Source organism: Alosa alosa, chromosome 18 (assembly GCF_017589495.1).
Source record: "Alosa alosa isolate M-15738 ecotype Scorff River chromosome 18, AALO_Geno_1.1, whole genome shotgun sequence".
Taxonomy (NCBI): Eukaryota; Metazoa; Chordata; class Actinopteri; order Clupeiformes; family Clupeidae; genus Alosa; species Alosa alosa.
Genome location: NC_063206.1, coordinates 13,979,209 through 14,002,970, shown reverse-complemented (window position 1 = coordinate 14,002,970; position 23,762 = coordinate 13,979,209). Strand labels below are relative to the sequence as shown.

Below are 23,762 nucleotides of genomic sequence, written 5' to 3'. Positions count from 1 at the left end.
AATCTCAAGCAACTTTATAGGTTAGGTGCAATTAGGTAGGAGACGCCAAGACGCACCTCCATTCACAGATGCTCCTTGACTATCACTGCCAATAGACGATCGATCCTAATTAGACAATATTCTAGACTTTAAGCAAAATGGCCGAATTAAAGTAAAGAAAATGCAGGTGACATGGTTGTAGGCCTACTGTTTCTGATTAATGTAGGTTAGTCTTTAAATCATACGTTACTGATCTTTATTGTCCCAATGTTGATCCTTCCCCCTTGTTTATTGCACATTGTATTTATTGACCTAGGTCTAATGTCAATTGATAGTAGGATAGTCTCGGAGATCAGACTGTCTACTACTGATACAGCACGCTGTAAACGTAACGCAGTTCAACGAGCTTACGCTAGTGTGCTGTGGTGCCACCGCACAGACAGGCAGGGCAGGCACGCTCACGCAGGCACCAAGGTGAAAACGGGAGATGGGCTGAAATCCTATACACGCTGTCTACCCAACTTCTTCAGTTGTACAGAACCATGTAAGTTGCCAGCTGACGCTAGCGTCTTCACTCGTGTAAACTGTTTATAAAAATTTATTAAACTGGCTTCCTCTGTTGTCAGATTTAGCATTGATTTTGAACTTGTTCAAACTTGCGACAGAAGTTAACGTTAGCTGCGTAGCCAGTTAGCTAGCTATCAAGGTACGCCATACGACCACGTTAAGGAAACTGAAAAGTTACCGTTTCAACATTGTTTTACGTTACATAGAAATTATGTTATAGATATGGTGGAAATGGGTCTTGACAGGAGCTGGTTATGGTTAACGTTAACAGTGATCGCTATCGTGCAAGGGAGCTAGGGCTAGCTCTCCCTCCAGTGAGGTTGGCTAGGATAACATTTGCAAACGCTGGCTAATCTAACTTTTTGTGTACGGTTTACGTCAAAGTTACCATCTCACTTTGGACAGAGATTTGGCGATTAAAGCCTTTCAGTAAGTCTCGCTCCATATGTTTACAGATTGTGATGTTCGTCCTGAAAGCACTGTTAAAGTGAATCTGCTGGGGAAGTCTCAAACACAAGTAATCAGGCCACAACAGATGTTGGAAAGACTAGAATAAAGGAAAAGCTAACTTGTAAATTGTGTGGTTGCTAGTTCGTGAGGTTGACAAAGTTGGTTCTAAAGTATCACTGTTTTGATATCGTGTGTGTAGTGTACACGTGCTTGTAATAGTTAACAGCGATATTGATATGACAAGTTCTCTTTTTGCTGTGGTGACTTTTGAGATGCAATACATTTATCGATCATGTTCGCCCGTCTTTTTACGACTTCATATCTAACATTGATAATGCATCTGTTAGGTAAAGCACTCCCATGCTTTGACTAAGCCTTGCTAAATAGAAAATCATAGCACCATACCCAAATACTAAACATCCTGACCTATGTGTCTTGTAATATAAGCTGTGTGGTAAACTATGATAGATTCACATCTATGTACCTGTACTGAAGTGGACAATCATTTAGTTTGCCTTTGTGGTATGTCCACGTCAGAAGTTTACTGATGGGATTAATGCAAGAATTTACCATTTACATACCATTCACCTTACATCTAACTCAGAAGCTCACCTAAGTTGACTTCCTTCCTTTTCACAGCAAAACACAGGAAACTCACGTGGGCTGCAAGGTGGCCTGGCCATGCACACCTATTGCTGCAAACTAGGCAAGCCACACTGGTCTCTCAGAGACATTACACAGACAGGTAGAATGTAGTGAAATGCAAACTGTTGTTCAGCACTGCTGAAAAGTCTGTTGTCATAATTTTGTCCATTTAGATATTTGAGATCACGATCACAAGAGACTTCTCCTTAGGGGAAAATCCAACGTTACCTTATTGTTTTTCTATTTGTTTATTGGATTCAAACAGCCAAAACACTGCTATTCATGCCTGTTCAGTGCTATGCTAGCTTTATCTTATATATTTTTTTGGCTGACCCCAGCCTAACAACTGCCAGAGAGGCAGAGTTTGGATTTGGGGCCTGAAGCTAATGCTGACCTGGTTTTCACCTTGTGCTGTTGCTGGCTGTTTGCAGAGGTCTTTTTAGAGAGAGAGAGAGAGAGAGAGAGAGAGAGAGAAAAAAAAAGAAAATGCACACAGCTACTATTACATACTATTCAGATGCTGGGCAGGTCTGGATTACCTTCTCTGGTGCTCAGGGAGGGTTTTAGGGTGAATTCTTTTTTTTTTTTTTTTTTTTTTTAACTGAGGAGAAGAGTAAGAAGTGTGTGTTAGAGACCTTTATTCTGAAGACATTCAGAACATGGGCCTAGGTTATGGCAGATACTAGCTATGTAACATTCAGGAGGGAGAAAGCTATAGAAGGGATTAAATCATATATTAAAGAGCGGGATGAATGGAATTACTCAGCAAGATTAGGAGATTAGAGCAAGTATATCCTATTTTCCCTGACCCTGTCCAAATAGTCATCCAATGTAATAATAAACAAACAAACACACATACGTCCACACACACACAGCAATCATCCACAGCCTTGCATACTACTGATTCCTTCTGCAATGTTGTATAAAGTAGGTCAAAAAGATCCCCCCTCCCCTACACACACACACACACATACATACTTCAGTCGTGTTTTGGGCTCATCTGGGACACTCGTCTCCCTTCATGCCATTGGAATTGTTTGTGATAGATTTAAAAATAAATAAAAATGCAGGCTGCATTTCACCCTGCAAACGCATATGTCTACCCCTTCAGTCATTCCAACATGCCCACTGCCTCTCCCTGTTCACTGCAAAATCATTTAAATGGTGACGCATTACTTTCCTGCTAGCAATATTTTAATGAGTAGAACAAAAAGCTGATATCCCTGGGGTTCCTTAAGCCGCTAACTATTTTAGTTCTAAATGCAAAGACAGGCTTTTCTAGAGTTATGTAGAAGGTGTGTTCAGTCTAGGTGATTTATTTGGCTTATCTTTTGCACAGCCTTGTAATGGTAATGTGTGATATTGAAAGCTACCTTGCTGCAGTAGCTTTTGAAAGTCAAGGTGGTAGCCTGTACAGTGGCCTGTGCATTTGGCCTGTGCTTGAGTTTGATTTTCTTCTCAAACTTCTTTTTGGTGTGCTTTACGGAAGTTGGAGGTGAACATGACCGGGCTTGCCTCTTGTTGCGCTCTAGTCAAACACAATAGCCTCCCACACATGCAGTGTGCTGTAAGCTGAGGTGCTTTTCTGATACGAAGACTTCAGAATGGAAAGTTATAGCCTGTTATAGCCTGTGTCTTTTGTGCTCACCGAGCCAAGAGTTCCTGACAAGCGACACATGCACCGATATGTCACACTTTTGTATGAGACATGTGCATCAATACTGTCCCAGTATTTTGCTCAGAGTAATGAGAGTAAAGAAAAGGTCAACAAGCTGGAATTATGGATGTATTCACTGCATTCACTGGCAACTGAATTGAAACAGTGTACAAAGTGCATAGTATTTTAACTTAGGTCTAGTGCCTCTTAAAGCAACACTAAAGAGTTTTTTTGTACCTTAAAATAATGTTTCCAAAATCGTTTCAGTGGTTCATCAACTTGTAACAGGGTGAACGGCACTTCTGCATTCGCTTTGCGGCCATTTATCAGCTATAACCGCACTATGTAAGTTTGCCAGATCGGGTAGCGGATCTGTAGTTCGATAGATTGAGACATAAGAAACTACAAATTTGACTTGCATCTGATGTCGCAATACATCGTACTTTCATAAATTGTGCAACATATTCTACCTTGTCTGTGGAAATCGTTATTTGCAAAGCCGGTGCTGGATAAACAAATTGCGTGCGTGCGACAGAGGGAAAGTTCTTTGGTGTTGCTTTAAAATATGAAGCTAATTTAACAGTGTGTAGAGTACAGTATTAGCCTTATTCATTTGATAAGCGCCGGATTAGTCTGTTTAGTCTAAATATGAATTATAGAATTTAATATTTTAGTTAAAATATTGATATTTGATGCCAGTATATCAATAATGTATTGCAAGTTATACAAGTTATTGCCCTCTCAGTATTATATACAAGGAGAAAAATAAGGACTCTTTCTATATATTATATTGCTCTCTCAATATTTTTTTCCCACTCATAGGAGAGGTTTGTTTTCTTTATTCTCCACAATTCCTTCTTTTTAGAACACCAATTTTACTCGTCTTTTTTCCATTTTTATTTTCCACACTACAAATGGCCATCAATGCTATACAAAACATATTGATCTCAATGGTGCATTTTGCCCATGTTCAGGGTGGAAAGGAAAAGAGAAAGATTTTTTAAATCTTCGTACATTCCCACAAGATGTTAGGGTGCTCTGAAAATGAGATTCAAAAGTATTTTTTCAGACTTGTGAGGTCTGCTGTTCAGACCCTGAAGGAATTTCTTTTTTATTCAGTGTTTTGTGAGAGTTTCTACTTATCTCAGTAAGGAAAATAAATTAAGAACCTATGTTGAGTACAAATATGTCTTCTGAAAGCCCGAACAGAGCACAGCCAAAAACTCCAATAACATTTTGATCAACTTTGAGGGACAGCTATGACCATGCAGGATCATCCAGACCAAGCTTGACATTTTTGTTTATGTTTTTTGATTTGAGCTTCCTACATGGTTTAGTTCTTGAAGTATGGGCTTGTGAACTTTGACAACAAAAAAAAAGAGGCTAAACAAAATCGACACCCCCCTCTCCCTGTAAAACTAGCTATAACTTGGAAAGTATTGATCTTACATAAAAGTAATTTTGCAGTGTGTCTCCTGGGTAACATAGGTACAGCTGGTCATTTTTTTTTTTTCAGATTTTTTTTGAGACCTAAATGCGTGGGCCCTGGTTGAATTGATGTGCAATGACCCCTAGGGTTACACTGTATGCAGTTTGCATTGTGATTTTGTTAAGCAATTGAGCTACTGCATCCTTTGTGTTAGAAGGATGTGTTATTGCTTTAGTTGCTTGTATTTTCAAAAATGTGAGGATAGCATGTGTTTAGGCTAATGCTGTGCTGTTATTTCCTCCGTATTCCAGTTCCTTAACACACCTCTTGAGCTGGTCTGCTGTTTCTCAGGTGACACACTTTCAAGAATAACTCATTTTAAGATCAGGGATAATTTGCACAGCACAACATCTGGTGGTAGGATTGTTTTTAAGGCAATATTTCTTTGATTGAACTTTCTCAAACATGTTTTTCGCATAACTTAAACAACATAACAGAATGTTGAATGCTGTAGTTCTACCTCGTACTGATAAAAACCCAGTCTTGTGCTGTGATAAAGAGTGGGGTTGTGCATCCAGAGACTACATTGCAGTCATTACACCAAAATTGTGTTCACTTCCTCATTCTTTGATGTCCTTAGTGTGACTTCACTCATTCCGTTTATTTAAACCTGACCTATTTTTCCTCCCTGTCTCCTCTCCAAATCAGATGAGGTGTGTGTGTGTGTGTGTGTGAGGGTGTGTGTGTAGGAGAATACTTTTGTAAGCGATAAGGTACAGGCAGGCATACACCCACAGTCCTAACAGATGAGGACAGAGAGCCTCCAGCTTCAATTTGGAATCGTCCTGTTATCATGAGAGGATAATGGGGCTGCCTCTCCAGTCAATCATTGGGCAGTGGGCACGTCCATGTCTCCTTCGTCAGGGTGACGCCAACCCTCACACTCTGTGGGGCAGGGGGACATTCCGGCAGACAAGAGACCGCTTTATACTCGAGGCCCCAGAACGTGGCACGATGTGATCTGAGGAGGGCCTCTGGATGAATCATGCTAAAGTTCTGCCCCTCCATTGTTGCCCCCCACACACACACATACACACACACACACAGTACACACACACACACAGTGACACAGCTGCCTTTGTGTCTTTGACAAGCCCTTTGTGTGCTTCATCTTCTTTCTCCTTTTTTCCATATCATCGTTCTGTTGCTCGCAGGCCTGAAGTGTCCAGGCCCGCAGTCTTAGAAGGAGATACGGCTGCCATTATCTGTCTGTGGGAGCATTGTTTAATTCAGAGGGTGTTTTAACTCTCCATCACTCTATCTCTTTTCTCTCCTGTCTCTCTCTCTCTCTGTTTCTCTCTCACCTCCCTCAGTCCTGTCCAGTACCGTCCCCCTCATCCACAGGCTGACGTGTCTTTCCCTGTCGCCCCACTGGCTTGTGTCTCTCTCCTCACGCTCGCTATTTATAAATGAGAGAAGTGTTGTCCTCGCTCTCTTGTCTCCTGCTCTTCCTCCCTCCCTCCCTCCCTCCCTTCTCCTCCCTCCCTCCTCCTCGCTCTCACTCGTCTCGTGCTCACACTGTTGGCCCTTGTTCCGCCCACTCAGCTGCAGACTCTTGTCTTGTGTGCGAGTCTGAGTCTTTCCCTCCTCATGCCCCCCACCTCCACCCCACAACCCGCAACCACCACCACCACCACTCCACCCTTTCTTTGCAACTTTCACCATTTGTGCTCTCCAGCTCCTTCTGTTTCAGCCTGGCCCCAGCGTGGGTAGGTCCCATCTGCACTAGACTGTTACTCAGGTCTTGAAGGGTGCAGGGCGGATGTGTGTTATTAGTCCTGTGAGTTTACAGGTCTGGGGTGGTGGCAAGGCTGTCTGTTTAAACCGATAGTGTATTGAGTGATTTTAGCTTTTTTTTTTTTGTATCAACGCCTGATATAATTTGTGAGTTATCTCTTTTGCTGAATATGCAGATTGGCCAGAAGCAGACATTTTGTTCCAGCAATCATCTGTGGTCATGGTGACATAACACATGCTGTTCCTGCTGTTGACGCTGTTCTCGTTTTGGGTAATATCACTGACCAACTTAGCATTGTGGCTCAAGTAGGTTAATGTCCATGTTGGTAGGTACAGTAAGTACACTAAGACTAGCCTTGCACTCAGACACAGCTGGTATGTGCAGTTCTCTTTGACTTACAGGCCCGCATGCAGGCTCCAGTCTGTAGGTCTACCCTCAGTAGGTCTGTTATCTAGACTGATAAATTTGCCTGGAACGCCACCTGTTTGATACTGATCTCCAGAGATTTTGGGGTATGTGACGTGGGTCTGCTGTGTGATTCACACACATTGAATCGATGAATGGGATTCTTGAGACTCGGGTGGCCGTTTGGATCCAGCCCCAAACTGTGCTGTGTGGAGCAAGGCATGGTAGGAAGGAATCACAGGAACGACAGGCAGGCAGGCAGGCAGGCAGAGGAGAAGCAGGGAAAGCGTTAGCTAGAACAGAGCGAGAGCTGGAGAAAAGAAAACAGAGCCAGACGGAGAGGGAGATCTCATCCCTCTCTCTCTCTCTCTCTCTCTCTCTCGCTCACTCTCTCTCCGCTGCGAGACACTCAGTGCCCTGTGTCGTCTTGCCTCCACTACAGCATTTGCTGGCGACGTTGCGTGCTTGTGGCATGAGCAGCCGGCACCATGCCTTACGTGGATCGGCAGAATCGCATCTGTGGCTTCCTGGACATCGAGGAGCAGGAGGGCAGCGGCAAGTTCCTGCGCCGCTACTTCATCCTGGACACGGGGCTGCAGGGGAGTCTCGTCTGGTACATGGACAACCCACAGGTGAGCAGCCAGTCATTGGAGAAGTTGCATGCAGATAAAATCAATTTGACGTGATATCTAGGCCTATGCTGTGAAGCACTTGCACACCTTCGGCCTAATATTATTTTTAAAAAAAATTGCTACTAGCCTATCTTAATTAAACATATATTTTGCCCAAAAAATGAACATAAAAATAAAAAGTGTAATGATAAGCATCTTGTCTCAAATGTTAGATTGCACCTTAGCTTTAGCTTTGACTTAACTTGTACATTCCTGGCATCCCTTGAGCATCACCCGAGGCATACTAAACATGTGTGCAACCCTGTCACAATAGTCTTGTCTTCTGAGAATCCCCTTTATCAATAATACATAAATGTCTATTTTGAGAGTCCTCTGCTTTTTGTCTGTGTCAGTGAACTACATTTTGCATTCTTGTCTGACACTTTTTCTTTTTATGTCTGGACAGAATCTGCCCATAGGTGCAGCCTGTCAGGGTTCACTTAAGCTCACCTACATCTCCAAGGTGAGTTGTTTCTCTCCCTCTCTCTCTCTCTCTCTCTCTCTCTATCCCACCATCATCACACAGCCCAGTGTAAATTATGTAAGGCCTCTTCCTTGGAAGAATGTGTTGGTAGTGGTCTCTGAGTCTCTGTCTCAGCCTCAGTCTGCAGAGCATCCTTTATTTAACACCAACTTTGTGTCAGCCCTTCAAGAGACTAGAACATGTTGCTGTCAAGAGACTAGAACATGTTGCTGTGCTTGCAGACCTCTTCACATCGTCTGACCCATAGAACCTATTTTTACTGTGTTTTCGTTTTTTGTTGTTGATGTAACTTAACTATGGCATTGGTGGGTTTGTGGTAGTTTTGGCATTGCTCAATGAAAGTGTGTATCATTGAGTTCCTGCTGGATTGAAGGCAACCAACGCCTGTCATGATGAATTCTCTATGTTTCTTTCTTTCTCACTCTCTCTCCATCTCTCTTTCTTCCTCCTCCTCTCTTCTCTCTCTCTTTTTTTACTTCAGGTCAGTGATGCCACCAAGCTGAGGCCAAAGGCCGAGTATTGTTTCGGTGAGTACTGTACAGTGCGAGCCTCTGTGTCTGTGTCTGTGTGTGTGAGAATATGCAAAGACACAGGCCTCGTATGGCTCATCCTGTGGCTCGTGGGTGTGTTCTGGTATTGCTGGTTTTCTCAGCGGCAGAGGAAACCGGGGAGGGAGTGGAGGAGGGGGGTGCGATGAGCTGCCCGCTTAGTCCCAGGCCCAGGCTCAGTGTTGACCCTTTTCACAGTGAGCTCTGTTTAACAAACACGCTCCCGTTTCCTTCTGGCCGTCCTCGTCCCACACACACTTGCACAGTCAGTCACCCTCGTATGCAGAAACATACACACACACACACCGCACATAAATATTTGCAAACACTCAGACATGCAACCTCTCTCTCTCCCTCTCCCTCTCCCCCTCTCTCTCTCTCTCTCCCTCTCCCTCTCCCCCTCTCTCTCTCCCTCTCTCTCTCTCTCTCTCTCTCTCTGTCACACACACACTCCCACACAAACTTTCACACACTCAATCATGCACTCTCTGTTACACACGAACATGTGTGTGAACACACATATAGGCATACAAAGGCTCACAGTGGGATTTCCTCGGACGTGACGGGACGTCCTCTGCTGCTGGTCTTATCAACAGTGGTGTCGTCTCAGGCAGGGCCAGACCCGGCTGTCCTCCTCTTCCACCTCCTCCTCCTCCTCCTCCATGCTGCCCAGACAGGGAGCAGGGGACTGGCCCTTGGGCACACCTGCTGTTAGTAAGGAACTTAAACAGTAGTACACACTTTTATTCAGGAATCTCTCTAAAGCATGCATGGTATGCTTGACACACTTGCCTGGCAGTGCACATAGATTTTAACACACACTTCTCTAAGTGTTTTACGCATGCACACACACACACACACACACACACACACACACACACACACACACACACACACACAAACACACAACCATCTCTCACAAGATGCTGGCATCCTCATCAGAATTTTTTCTTTGTTAGTGTAGAGTATTTATAAATAATCTGGATTAAGGTGTGATTCTGCCATTACCTACAAAATGTCCTTTAGAGCAAGGGGTTCTGGGTGAATGCTTTCTTGGCGGTATGGTGGTAAAAGCTGAACACATGGAGTTGAAGGTAGTTAACATCGCCATCCATATGTGAGGCAAACGGCTTTGACTGCAGTGCACGTGTATCATTGTGTCATTCTTTCAGTCAATCAGGATAATAGATTAACCCCGACCTGTACCAGGTCTCTTTCAATTTTTCTTTCAGTATTCATGTGCTTTTTTATTGTTATTTTGCAGTAACCTAGTTGTAATGTTCTATTCAGTAGTGTCTTGACTGTAAGCCATGCATATGGATGGTTTCGATGTGTTCATTCAGAATAGTCATTGTACATTGCCATCTGGATGTGCAGTGGAAGATTGTGAATGTGAGTCTGTTGTGGTGATTTAATCTGAATTGAGCGTGCATGTCCGTTGCCATTGTTGTGTTTCCGAACCCAAATGTGTTTCCACTTATGGAGTGGCACTGTTTGCATGTTGTTATGGTGGTGGGGGCTGCTTGGCTATTTATCTGTGCCTTACGGTAAGGAGGCCCGCAAAGCCGACGGTGTGTGAATCATACAGATGCCCAGGCCAAAAGCATGAGTTATGAGTGGGTTATGCACAGTGACTCAACCACAGAGACCCGTGAGTGTGTGTGTGTTTGTGTCTGTGTGTGTGTGTGTGTGTGTGTGGGTGGATGGATGTGTGTGTGTGTGTGTGTGTGTGTGTGTGTGTGTGTGTGTGTGGAATCTCGAGTTCCACTTTATGGGTTGGTTGTGCCAGGCAGTATGGCTCATTTGTGCATGCTTCCCCTCCACAGATTTTGGGCTAAAATGTAACTAGGTCTCTGCCGAGATAAATGTTGAGATAAACACGCCTGGCTGACCCTGAGGCATCAAAACACACCACACAACTAACAAGAAGGCCTCACACATGCTCTCGTATCACTCGGACACATGGTCTCTCTCTCTCTCTCTCTCTCTCTCTCTCTCTCTCTCTCTCTCTCTCTCTCTCTCTCTCTCTCTCTCTCTCTCTCTCTCTCTCTCTCTCTCTCTCTCTCTCTCTCTCTCTCTCTCTCTCTCTCTCTCTCTCTCTCTCTCTCTGACAGACACACACATGCACACCTACACTGCCAACCTTAGTCACACAGTCCCATTACACGCATGGTTGCACACATTAACTCGCCCACACTCACTCTCGTTTTCTCCGTCTGTCACTCTTTCTCTCCTCTCCCTTGCTTTTTTGACCTCCCATCTCACCCTCTCTCTCCTTTGCTCAGTCTCTCCATTTTCTCTCTCTCTCTCTCTCTCTCTCTCTCTCTCTCTCTCTCTCTCTCTCTCTCGTACTAATTTACATTCATGGAGGAAGAAGGGCCTCCATTGTGCTTGCAGACCTCTTCACACCATACGCCCCTCCTCCATCCCCTCCTTTAGTAACCGAGTTTACTTCAGCAAAGAAGGAGTGAGCAGAAAATAAATGACAGAACAGGAGTGGGAGGCCCTTTCTTTCTGGGGCACTTTCACTCACTCAGAACTAATGTGCGCTCTCACTCCACAACCCTCTAGCCAGCGCGGAACTCTCTGCGGTGCGGAGCGCTGCAGGGGAATGTGGAGAGATGTGCACTGGGAGTGTGAGCGCTGTCCTAGGCGTGAACTCTTTAGGGGCTGAAATGGACCACTGTTGAGGTGCTCAGTTGAAAAGTGTCCCACTGGAATTACAAGCAGCTTTCCCCAGTTCAAAATGTGCTGAGCTGAATGGCCATTGATTGCCCTTTCCAACTTTTATCTCTCTCTCTCTCTCTCTCTCTCTCTCTCTCTCTCTCTCTCTCTCTCTCTCTCTCCTCTGTTTCTGTTTGTCTCTCTCCCTCTGTTTCTGTTTGTCTCTCTCTCTCCCCTTCTCTCCCTGTGTTTGCAGTCATTAACGCCGGCATGAGGAAGTTCTTCCTGCAGGCGAATGATCAGCAGGACCTTGTGGAGTGGGTCAATGCACTCAACAATGCAACCAAAATCACTGTGAGTATTTTGTGAACACACACACACAGGCCTTGGTTCCTATTTGTCCTTGCTGTGAGTGAATGTAGTGTGTAATGTGTTGGTATCTATGATTAGTGGAGCGGGCTTCACAGTGGGGAAATTAGAGGCCTCCGTGCACCCAGCTGCCAGCACAAATATGCCTCCACACACACACTCTGCTACCCCACCCCACCCCATTATCTCTTCCTCCTCCTCCTCTTCCTCCTCCTCCTAATTTTCCCCTCTTCTGTTCATCATTCTGTTACTTCTTTACACCCTTTGTGTGCGACTGTTTTTCCCTCTTTTTTTTTTTCTCTGTTCACCCCTTTTCACATTTAGCTCCCTTCCCTCCCTCCTTCCTTTCTTTTCTTTCTTTCTTTCTTTCTTTCTTTCTTTTATTACTCTTTTCTATGTCTTTCTGTCTGGATCCATCTGTCTGTCTTGTCTTTACTGTGAAAGTGGCTCAGACCCTCTATGTCACATAAACACACCCGCAGGTTGCACAACAGGATGCTGTATTGTTTACACGGACCACGCTCCTGCATCATCACTTCCTCAGCTGACCTCACACATGCTCACACACACACACACACACACACACACACACACACACACACACACACACACACACACACCCCTCTCCCACAGACACACACACACACACACACTACATAATTTTACACAAATTCTCACACACAATCACATGACACACAGACATAGACACTCATGTGCTTGTACTCACCCTTACGTAATCACACACACACAAGTGATGCAAACTCCCTTGAAGACACCAGAATGCATACACATAGACTAATGTACCAACGACAACTGTGCCACATTATATAGTGCTTTTCAAGGCTCCCAAAGTGCTTTACAGTCAGGGGAATCTCAACTTACCAGCTAATAACCGCCAGACAAACACGCACACACCACTCATACTCTATGACTGAAGTAATTGTAAAGTGTGTGTGCGTGTGCATTATATAATTGTGTGTGTGTGTGTGTGTGTGTGTGTGTGTGTGTGTGTCCAGGTGCCAAAGCCTTGTGAGGCAGCCCAGGCAGGTGAACTGCAGAGAGGCCAGTGTGAGGCCCTGGGCTCCAGGAAGCAGGTCTCCTACAGGACTGATATCATAGGAGGGGTCCCCATCATCACACAGACACAGGTACAGTCGCTGCTCTCAAGGCAATGGATTATCATTTGTGGAGGATGTGTGTGCTTACCTGCTCTTCAGTCTCTGATGTGAACCAGGCCAGAGGATTGAGAAGAAGGGGCTGAGTTATGTTGAGATGCTTGGGTAAATTGTGGGGTGTCTGTCTGTCAGTGATGTGGAGTTTGTTGGGTGTGTCTGAAACTGGGTTTCCATCCAACTTTTTACATTTACATTGTACATTTGCATTTAGTCAGTTAGCAGAAGCTAAATCACAAGCGACTTACAAAATGAGGAATAAGCTACATTGTAAAAGGGAACCTTAGGTAACTATAGTATACTATAATAAATATTACTACCAGAGGATGAGCGTCCAGAAATTTAAGCAATAGACAAAGTGTGGTCAAAGGAGATACTGTAGTCTTAGAAAGAAAAGTAGGGAAGAACCAGCTACGGACCAGCTGGCTACCATTACATTAGCCCACATAGCACAGCCCAATTCCCATAACACAGCTGAACCAATGAAGGTATTCTTAAGCCAAATTTCATTTAATGCCCATAGGATATGCAAATGGACTCAGTGGAAACCCAGCTGAAGTATGTCAGTCATGCTGATGCATGTGTCTGGCAGTGATGCGGAGCATGTGTGTCTGCCTCTGTGTCTGTTCATGATGGCAAGGTCGGGTGTGTCTGTCTGCTGTATGTTTGTGTCTGCATGAGTGATCTCTGTACCTGCATGTCTGCCTCTATCTGGTGGTGGTGGTGAGTGAGATGCTGAAGTTTGAGGACTATATATTTGTGTCTGTGAGTGTGATAACCTGTGCCTGTGTGTGTGCGCGCGTCACTCTTCAGCAGGAGGGAGCAGACGGCCAGAACGGCGCCGACCGGGAGGCGCTAAAGCGCTCCCACAGCCAGCACCCCTACCGGCCAGCCCAGGAGCAGACCATCCTCAAGGCCGGCTACTGCGTCAAGCAAGGAGCTGTGGTGAGCACCGCACGCGGCCGACAGCAGCAGTTGGCTTACTGATGAAACTTAGGCTGGAGGTGTGACTTTGACTCAACCATGTAGTACGGTGGTTGTTGTCGTTAAAGCCTCAATTGGTTTATGCAGCAAGATTTGGTTTTAGTTTAGCTGCAGTTTTGGTTAAGGTTGACGTCAAGAAGAGCATTTTGGAGTTTTCCTCCAAAACTTGTGAGCTATCTACCTAGAAAGCATATACAACTTTATAGACACCACATAAAATACAACTTTAAAAACACCTCCAACAGTCCTGTTTGCACTGATATGAGCTTGCCTCCATTCCAACTGGTGTCTTTTGGCAATATTGTTGCCATGTGCTATGAAGGCATTTTTGCGGTGTTCTGACCAGAGTCACAGAACTATCTGATGCATAGTGATGAGGGTGTCTGTATGTTCTTCACTCATATTCCATCAAAATGAATTTGAACATGGTACCAAAAGTGGTTGTTTAAAAGTATACCTAACAAAGTCCAAATTGTTGCTTTAACTGACATTGTGGCAGTAGATGGTAAATATTTTCACTATGCTGTTTCTCTGAATACAAAGTTATTTGAATGGTAAGATTATTGCGTTGTTTAGGGTATAACAAAAAAAACACCTTTAACAACGTCAAGTTGTGATTTTTGTTTTATTTTTTGCTTTTAACTCAACAGATGAAGAACTGGAAGCGTAGATATTTCATCCTGGAGGAGAACTCCTTGAGCTACTTCAAGTCTGATCTAGTGAGTTCTTTTCATTCTTTCAATTCCCACAGCACTTCAAAAAGTCTTTAGTCTCCCTCCCACACATGGCACTGTCACCTGCCACCCACCCAAACATGTCTGATCCCTGGTCCCAGCAACACCAAGTGGCTGAGTAGCCTTCCAGACCTGTGAAAGTGTATATATATACTTTCACTAAATAAAAAATTAAGAGACCACTGTACATTTTTCTGATGTCATCCTACGGTTGCTGAGTGACATTCGAAGGAGTTGACGGCCATATTCAAATATGCAGTGGTCTCTTAATTTTGAATATGACGGTCAACTCATTCGAATGTCACTCAGCAACCGTAGGATGACGTCAGAAAAATGTGCAGTGGTCTTAATTTTATATATTAAATTTATATATATGATATAATTATCAGGACCTGAACACAACTGTAGCATGTATGTGTATGTGGAGATTGATGTACTCAATACATTGGAAGGCTATTTACATGAGCATATGCATATACATATACATGCATGCTGCAGTACATGCCAGAACATGCAAAGGACTTTGCCTCTGAAATTCCACCTCTTCATTGAGTGGGAGTGTTCATATGTGCTCTGAGATTATCCTCAGAAAGGCAAGTCTCTACATGTTGTGAAGTGTTCTTACCCTGCAATGTTGCTTTGAGGCTGATGCCACTTACAACAGCTGACGTTTTTATTTTTGTATTTTTTTCAAATGAATTTGTCTGAACAGGTGGCTTTAAATTTATGATGATAAAACTTTGATGACATGACCCCAAAATCACAAACATTTGAAAATGTCAGAGGCCCACGGACATCAGAGTCCTGTTTATGTCACAACTGCATGCATGACACATCGAGCACTGAAATAAATGCAGCACAATCAGATGTACTGGCCCAAGGGGCCAGTGGGAGGGAAATCTTATGTTGGACCATGATGGTTTCAGCTTTAGTTGGTAACTACAGTAGACGGTGCCATCACTCCAGAGACCAACCCATACTACCTCTCCTGTCTCTGTTGCAAGACTTATTTAATAATACTCTCACTTCCGTCTTGTGGGTGTCTTGTTGCATTGAGCGTGTGACCTTTGAGCTCAAGATGCGTTATAGGAAGTGTGTGTGTGTGTGTGTGTGTGTGTTTGTTTGCACATGTACACGCACCCTTCTTTTATGCCCTCATTATCATACGTTTGCTCTCAGGTATGAGCTACACCAGGCGCGTAACTGAAGCGTTCCGTTGCAGCACAATCAGATGTACTGGCCCGAGGGGCCAGTGGGAGGGAAATCTTATGTTGGACCATGATGGTTTCAGCTTTAGTTGGTAACTACAGTAGACGGTGCCATCACTCCAGAGACCAACCCATACTACCTCTCCTGTCTCTGTTGCAAGACTTATTTAATAATACTCTCACTTCCGTCTTGTGGGTGTCTTGTTGCATTGAGCGTGTGACCTTTGAGCTCAAGATGCGTTATAGGAAGTGTGTGTGTGTGTGTGTGCTTGTGTTTGCACATGTACACGCACCCTTCTTTATGCCCTCATTATCATCACGTTTGCTCTCAGGTATGAGCTACACCAGAAGCGTAACTGAAGCGTTCGTTCAGCGACCGCGTAAAAATCCATTTTAGATGAATGGTCTAATTTTTTTTTTTTGTCGCCCCACTGTTGCGTCTGGTGTAGCTACTTCCATTGATTATAATGGAAGCTAATTGTTGCAGCAGACGCATCGCGAACGGAGCGCTTCAGTTCCGTGCCTGGTGTAGCTCAGCCCTCAGGCTAAAATAAGTGAGCGTGATATGTTGTTAACCCTCTCCCTTCCTGACAGGAGAAGGAGCCTCTGCGTCTGATCGCGCTGAAGGAGGTCCACAAAGTTCAGGAGTGCAAGCAGAGGTGAGGAAGTGAGAATCTAAGCACTGATATCATCAACCGATGGAGTTTCTCTTCCCTATATTATTACTGTTAATTAAAAAAGCACAGACAACTCTCTAGGGTCCTATATTAAAAAGTCATTACCACCTTCATTTTATCACGGTTGAGCTATTCCTGTTTTGTCATCATAAACTTGAGCAACATGTCATTTCTTTATATATCTACAGTGACATAATGATGAGAGACAATCTATTTGAAGTAGTCACATCCTCCAGAACCTTTTACATCCAGGTGAGCTGTCCTAAAGTGGTACCACTGCGTAACAGCGTTCTTAACAAGACAGTGTCGTTTAGTTTCCTGACTTCATCATCTGTCCACCACAGGCTGATAGCCCAGAGGAGATGCACAGCTGGATCAAAGCCATCTCAGGGGCCATCGTAGCCCAGAGAGGGCCTGGCAGAACAGCCGCTTCAGTATGTACACACACACACACACACACACACACACGCCCATACACTTGCCATAAACACATAAATTGTATGGGCACCTACACACAAATTCATGCTATGATATAGCATTTATCTTGAATATGAATGAATGTGACCAAATGACTTATTCAAATGACCTTCATTGTCCATGCGTGCTTCTTTTGCCCTCCACAGTGTGTGCCACCTGTGCCCTCCACTTGCACACACTATCTTACACACACACACACACACACACACACAGAAATGGGAGATGTGGCAGTGAGTGTGCACTGACTGCAGCAGGTGAAGGACAGAAGTCAGTGCTAGCAACATGGTCCTTGCTGAGAAAGGGAAAAAAAACTTGCAGATGCAACCCACAGCCCTTTCTTCTCTCTTGTCTCCTGTTCTTTGTCATTTTCCATCTCTATCTCTCTCTTTCACTCTCTCTCTTTCTGTCTCTTTCTCTTTCTATCTCTTTTTGAAGGGGTTTGACAGAGTCCAGACAGCCCCGACCTCTCTCTCTTTTCTAATGCGGCTTTGCACTGTGTTGTTTCAGATGCGTCAGGCCAGACGGCATTCGAACCCTTGTATTCAGAGGTATTGGGCCCGCGTCGCTGAAGGCAGCACGTATGTGAGCTCCGCTACCTCAAAGCCGCCTCTCTGGCCTTTGCTCTCTCTCCCCTGTGGTTTAGAGGTGATTTCAGTGCAGCTCAGCCGTGCCCGCCATCTCACACGCTCCCACGCTCAAAACTCAGCACCCCTTTCCTCTCCCCTCTTCCTCCTCCTCCTCTTATGTTCCCCTTTGTCTTTCTTTTGTCATTCAGCCTGAATTCAATACTGTCTCTCCTCCTCACCCAACATGGGTAAAACATGTCTCTGCTGTAAAGGGTGTATCCTTTTTTTAACTACTTAATGAGCCTACATCTGCCTTCCCTCTACCCTGCAGTCATCACCTGATCTCCCATCTCTCCCTAATGCTTACACCCCAACGGCAAAGTGTCACACCACATATTTCACTTTAACAAGGTGAACAATCTCCCCCCCCCCACAACCAAACTAGCAGATACTCTCTGCATCACAACAAACCCATGTCCTCTCCCCTTTTCTACTTCCTGCGTTAGTTATTGGACGGAGTTGGAAGAGATGGTTATGTTGGTGCATTGTTTCTGAGTTTTCCCCTAAACCCTGTCTTACCATTATTCAACTCTCAGTTCCTCCAGATTTTGCGTTTTTGCATTTTCAGAAATTCAAATTGAAGTATTTAAAAAGAAATTAAAGAAGACATTTCCTCTTGTTACCACAATATTTCAACATTATTTGCAGCTGATTTGATTTAGCTGAAAATCACTTTTTTTAACGGCAACAACAAACAAATAATCCTTTGCAAGATCCTGGAGGGACTGGACCCTCTCATTTTTCCTCACTTTGAGTCTCATCAGTAAACCATGATGGTGAATAAACAATTAGTTGTATTATGCATATGTATTTTTTTGTGAAATATAGTAAGCCTAATCAAGTGAATGTATCCTCTGTGGTCTGTACTGATATGACCTTAAATAGTCTAACATCAGACTTGATAACTGTTGATATCAAAAGAGCCTCTCCTACTACATTAATATAAGTAGCATACAAAAAATTACCTTTCTTAATTGAGACATTTATTCAAAGCAATGTAAGCTCAATACCTAGAAAATACTTAAATCATGTGTGCTCCCAAAAGTAGTAGGTTATTTGTTCACACGTACTGTTGACTGAAACTCATTGGAGCCTCTCAAAACCTAACCTTCACTGAAAAAGGTTGTTACAATTCTAAATAATGTCGGTAAATAAAGAGGAACAGGAAAATCGACACACAACCAATTTATTCCCACATTGATTTGCCACAGCCACAATGTGGAACCTCATTGTAAGTCGGTCTGTGGGTTAAAATGGGATTGCGTACCTCAGACCACTGGATGAAGGTTTGTAGTTATCATAAGAAGCTAATCAGTACACATACAGTACGTGTGTGTGCTCACTTACTCACTTAGTTCTGCTTACGGTCTGTCCGTCGGGGGCAGGGCCTGTACCGGGGGTTTTAGTCATTTTCATCCAATAACAATGTCACATTATAGTTTCCCTGCGACTCTTTTCATTTCTATTTGCAAAACTCATTACATGAGCAGCTGTATGCTCTATTCTCTTTCTCACACTAGTCCTGTCTCCCCTCCTCCCTTGTCTCTCTCTCTCTCTCTCTCTCTCTCTCTCTCTCTCTCTCTCTCTCTCTCTCTCTCTCTCTCTCTCTCTCTCTCTCTCTCTCTCTCTCTCTCTCTCTCTCACACTTTTCTCTTTCTTCCTTCTACACCCCTTCTTCTCTTTCAGAAAGGGAGGCCTAATACAGAAACACTAACTCAAAAATGAGCACTGTGCCGCTTCCGTTCTACCGTTTCTAAATTGCTACTGCGACTGCTACCACCACTGCCTATGCTGCAATCACTGTGACTGGCTACTACGGGAACGACAGCGCTAAAACCAACAACCCGCAATGCTACTCGGCTAGCTCTCAACTGACTTCACTTACCACAACTACCATAATTAAGTCTATGGCTGCTCCTGCGACTGCGACTAACCACAGCCTTGACAACTCCACAACGTGTGTTTCTCAGACCTTGACAATGATGGCCGCTACCACGAGGAGGGTTTTACTCCTACAACTGCTGCTATTACCAGACCTACCTATCTTCCATCACTACTGCTGCTTTTTCTACTAGCACTGCCACTGCTTTTGGTACTACCACAACTGCTGTTGATGCCACTAGAACTATTGCTACTGCTACGACCACCAACCCTTAATGGATTGTGCTGCTCTTCCACTGCTAGTTCCCCCTCTGCTCTCACACACTGTGACTCTCTGGCCTTGTAAGCAAGATATCTGCTGACTGGGATGCACGCGGTATCTGGGTAGGGGTGGAGGAAAGCACTTCATAGATCACGATCCGTTTAATTTCATGTTGCCAGCATATTAAATGTCTAGTGTGAGCCCTTTTATTTCATTGGCTGTACATGTGTGGAGAAATGAGAGGTTTCCGGAAAAATGCTACCATGTGGAAGTGCCGGTATCCTATGATGTCCTTAGTCATTCCCCCCTCAACCAATTGTGACTTCTCTAACAAGCTCATGAGCATAGAGGATTTTAGCTATTCCGTAGATGTTTATATTTTAAAGACTGAATGGTACAGATATCAAACTTTAGCATACATATGATAAGTCTTTCTCTCTTCTTTTTTTCATGCAGGAGCACTCTGTCGGGTCCTCCTTTTTCTACCGCTCCCTCTCGTGCGGCCCCTCCCCTCAGCCGCCCGGCGGCGGGCGTGCCACCCTGCGGCGAGTGGCGAGGTGCCGCGCGGCCTGGCCTGGGACAGCGAGCACTTCATGAGCCTGCTGCCGCTCCCCCGGCCGCAGGCCCGCCTGTCCCTGCAGGAGACGCGTCTCTCCAAGTGAGCCGCCAGCAGCTGCAGCAGCAGCAGATGGAGGAGGAGGAAGAGCAGGAGGAGGAGGACGACGAGTCGCCGTGGCGCCGCCGCAGCAGCTTCGAGCCATGCCCTTCCACAGAGCCCCCCCTGGATCTGGATGATGCTGAGCTGCCTGTCAGTTTGGTCTGATCTTTAATACACACACACACACACACACACACACACAAAACACACACACCCCTCCCCTTGCATTGGTTGTTGGTAGAAAATGGGAGTGGAAAACACAGTTGGAGAGATTGAGTGTGGCGACTGGATAGACGAAACTGGAATCATGGAGAGAGAAGTCTTGGCCTGTCAGGTGAGAAGAGTTTGGAGAAGCTTGGGGGGATTCATTAACAATGGGGGCTCTTCACTTGCATCGTCCTCCAGGCAAGCTAACAGACAGTGTGGATGGTCGTCAAGGACCGATCAGCACATACTTTGGGGTGCTCTTTCCGACCCCTCTCATTTTATTCTATCTTTTCAAATTTGGACAGGCTTTCTTCCATAGTGGCCGTGCTGCCAGCCCTGAACCATAGCAATGGCAGGACTCCAATGTGTGATTGCTGTAGGCTAGCAGGCTGCTAGTAGGTTTGCAGAGGGAGGCCAGTGGAGATTATAGGCTGCAGGAAAAGGCTGGTAATGAAGGGACTGGAAAAGGGGGAAATAGTTTAAAGGCAATGTGGACAGACAGCTGTCCACTGAGAACATATCCTTTCTAGGATTCTTACTGATGATGTGGAAAGAGAGATTTGTTTGAGTGAATGAACTGTCTATCCCTTTTTTCCTCCTACATTTTTATTTCTTTTTCTTTGCTTGACATGATCTGAAGCCAGGACTTCAACACAGGCAAAAAGCTGTGAAAATAACCCCCTAAAAAACCCAAGCAGTTAGTCACCAGTTTATTCTACCGTAACTTTGTTCTAACCATATATTAAATATGCTATCATTAAACAGATAAATGAAGCAGGCAAGTGTTTTGTACATGCTCAGCTCACAGCCTTAAATTACTCACTAATCATGGGCCATGCCACACACACACACACACACACACACACACACACACACACACACAATTTAACAATCAGATTTTGTCCTGGCTTATATTTCATATAGATTTTAAAGCTAACATTGAAAACAAACAGATGTATCTTCCCGTGTTGTAAATATAGAATTATAGGTACTACCCTTAAAATTTCTAAAATCTACTGTTTGAAAACCGTGAAAGTCACTGTATTTAGTTTCTGGTTCAGCCAATCAAAGTTGGAACCTTGAATACAGTATTTAAAATGAAAGGCAGTATGTGAGGAATTAAAATATATATTTTTGCAACAACTTTTTGAGTGTCACTGCGTACCAGAAAAGAAGTCCCCTACCCCAGCACGCCTTTAGCTCTTATGATAAATAGGCTACCAAAAATGCATACTGGCTGAGCATGCGTACAGGTCTGGTGTATAGCCCTGCACTGTGACCCCAATAGCCCAATAGCTGCATGCCCAGCAATGAAGGGTGCAGAACAAGCATCATCCTGGGACCGTGTCTGCTTGGACTTGAGCTCACTGCGGAAAGCACAAAGAGAGAAAGTACGGAAGTACCCAAAACTCCGAACTGAAGACTACCTCAGTGGAGGTATGTTTTACCTATCGGGGCGAAGAGTGTGTGTGTGTGGTACACTCTACAAACTACAAGCTGCAGACTAGTCGCTTTGGCTTGCAAAACAAACAATCAAAGACAGTGGCAGCTCATTGGTTTGAGGGAGTCTTAATAAAGAGATTTATAACAATGTTTAAAAATCTAATCTTGCATTAGATTGATGGTTCCTACTTTTACTGACTAAACCAGAGGCGAAGAGAACTTCAATGTCCATGGAACCCATGTCTAGCACTTGATGTGGATTCCATGATTGTGTTTTGTGTTTTTTTGCTCTACTTCTGTATACTTTTTTAAAATATTGAGCACAGGAGAATTGACCAAGTGTTTATATATTTGTGTTACATGTGCCAGCAAAGGCATACTGAATTGCCTTCTTCAGATGTTCTGTTATCCTAGGCTGTCTTTCTTTCCTGCTTGCATTTGCTGTGATCTCAATGGTTTCAAGAAAGCTGTACAAAGGCTTGAGTGAAATGGATGCCAATGAAATGGCAATGGTTCACACCTTTTCGATATAATTTCTGCTCATGAACACGCTGAATGGAAGGCACAAAAAGCATTTTACATGTGTTTTAAAGGTATGAGAGTATTTAAACACGCATTGTCTCGACAAGTGACGTGTTGATGACTTTTTGTTGACGTACTGAGAGTGGAAGACAACAGTTCCATTGAAGAGGTCCACTAATTCTGTTACCATTTAACTGAAATGCGGTTTATTATTTAACCAGTACAAATTCTTGTGTTTGTCACAGCAGCAGGACTGGATGTGGTCAGCTGATTATCTTTGTTGTGTGATTGGCCCATTTTATACCCATTGACGATCATACCATTGGTGTCTGTGACCATATAGACTGCAAACCGTTTTTTTGTATTTGGATGGAGATACTGCTGTGTTTGGTTTCATGTCAGGACCTTTTGTATTCCACTGTTTTCCTCTAGATTACTGCTGTACATGGGCCTGTACATGCCCTGCCAAACTATATGTGTGTAATTATGTGGAAGTAAGCAGCCCCTTGCTTGTATGAGTTTATTTGTGTGAGTGTTTTAATAGGGTCTGTGAGTTTGCTGCAAAACCTGTATTACTGTCTGAAAAAGTGCCTGCGTAATTTCTACTTTTAAAAATAATCAAATTGTTTTAATCCTGATTCCACTCGGTTCAACACAACTGGTGTTACTGATTTTTTTTGTTAATTTTGTGTTATTTATTCTATGGTACAAAAAGAGGAATAAACATTTTTTAATTCAAACAATTGAGTCTTTGAACTATATGGGCCACATAAAAACCAGCAGTAGTTGGAAATAAGACTGTGCTGCCATCTCTTGGTGTGTGTTTGCCATAGCATTGGATGTTGCACCTGTTCAGCAAATCCTGCCAGTGTTTTCCAAACTTTTTTCGCTCACTGTATTTACTCTGGGAACATCTCATGGCACAATACCATGATATTAAGCATAAAAAAGCCACAACATGAGTTAGTTGCTGTTTATATGCACCCTGCCACCAAACAACTCACACAATGTCAGGAATCTCCAGCATTATTGTATCCTACCATCCGTCTGTTGCTCTGCTTTTCTGCTTTTTTTCTGTTCAGAAGGGGTTGAGTAAGGTTCATCGTATATTGTTGTGCAGCATTTGAGGTGTGATTGGCTGTTAGTTGCATGCAAGGTTTCACCAGTCCCGCTCACTTAGTTTCACTTTGAAGAGAGTCTGGTTACTCCCCATTGGCAAATGTTTCCAACCCTAGCATTGTAATG

General features: G+C 44.1%; 1 protein-coding gene across 5 annotated transcripts; it reads left to right on the top strand.

Annotated features, from left to right (window-relative positions):
* Window positions 1-331: 331 nt before the first annotated feature.
* Window positions 332-23,254, top strand: LOC125311528 (pleckstrin homology domain-containing family A member 1-like). 5 transcript variants are annotated; one of them, XM_048269687.1, is made up of 13 exons: window positions 332-523; window positions 7,373-7,562; window positions 8,008-8,064; window positions 8,567-8,612; window positions 11,554-11,651; window positions 12,683-12,814; window positions 13,655-13,783; window positions 14,473-14,541; window positions 16,359-16,423; window positions 16,630-16,693; window positions 16,786-16,875; window positions 17,426-17,496; window positions 20,144-23,254. In XM_048269687.1, the coding sequence occupies exons 2-13, from the start codon at window positions 7,419-7,421 to the stop codon at window positions 20,508-20,510; spliced, it is 1,332 nt and encodes a 443-aa protein (XP_048125644.1). In that variant the 5' UTR covers window positions 332-523; window positions 7,373-7,418; the 3' UTR covers window positions 20,511-23,254. The 5 variants fall into 5 exon arrangements, with proteins under 5 accessions (XP_048125644.1, XP_048125643.1, XP_048125645.1 ...); XM_048269686.1 differs by having other exon boundaries at window positions 13,652-13,783; XM_048269688.1 differs by having other exon boundaries at window positions 13,652-13,783; window positions 17,426-17,563; window positions 20,144-20,384.
* Window positions 23,255-23,762: the final 508 nt, after the last annotated feature.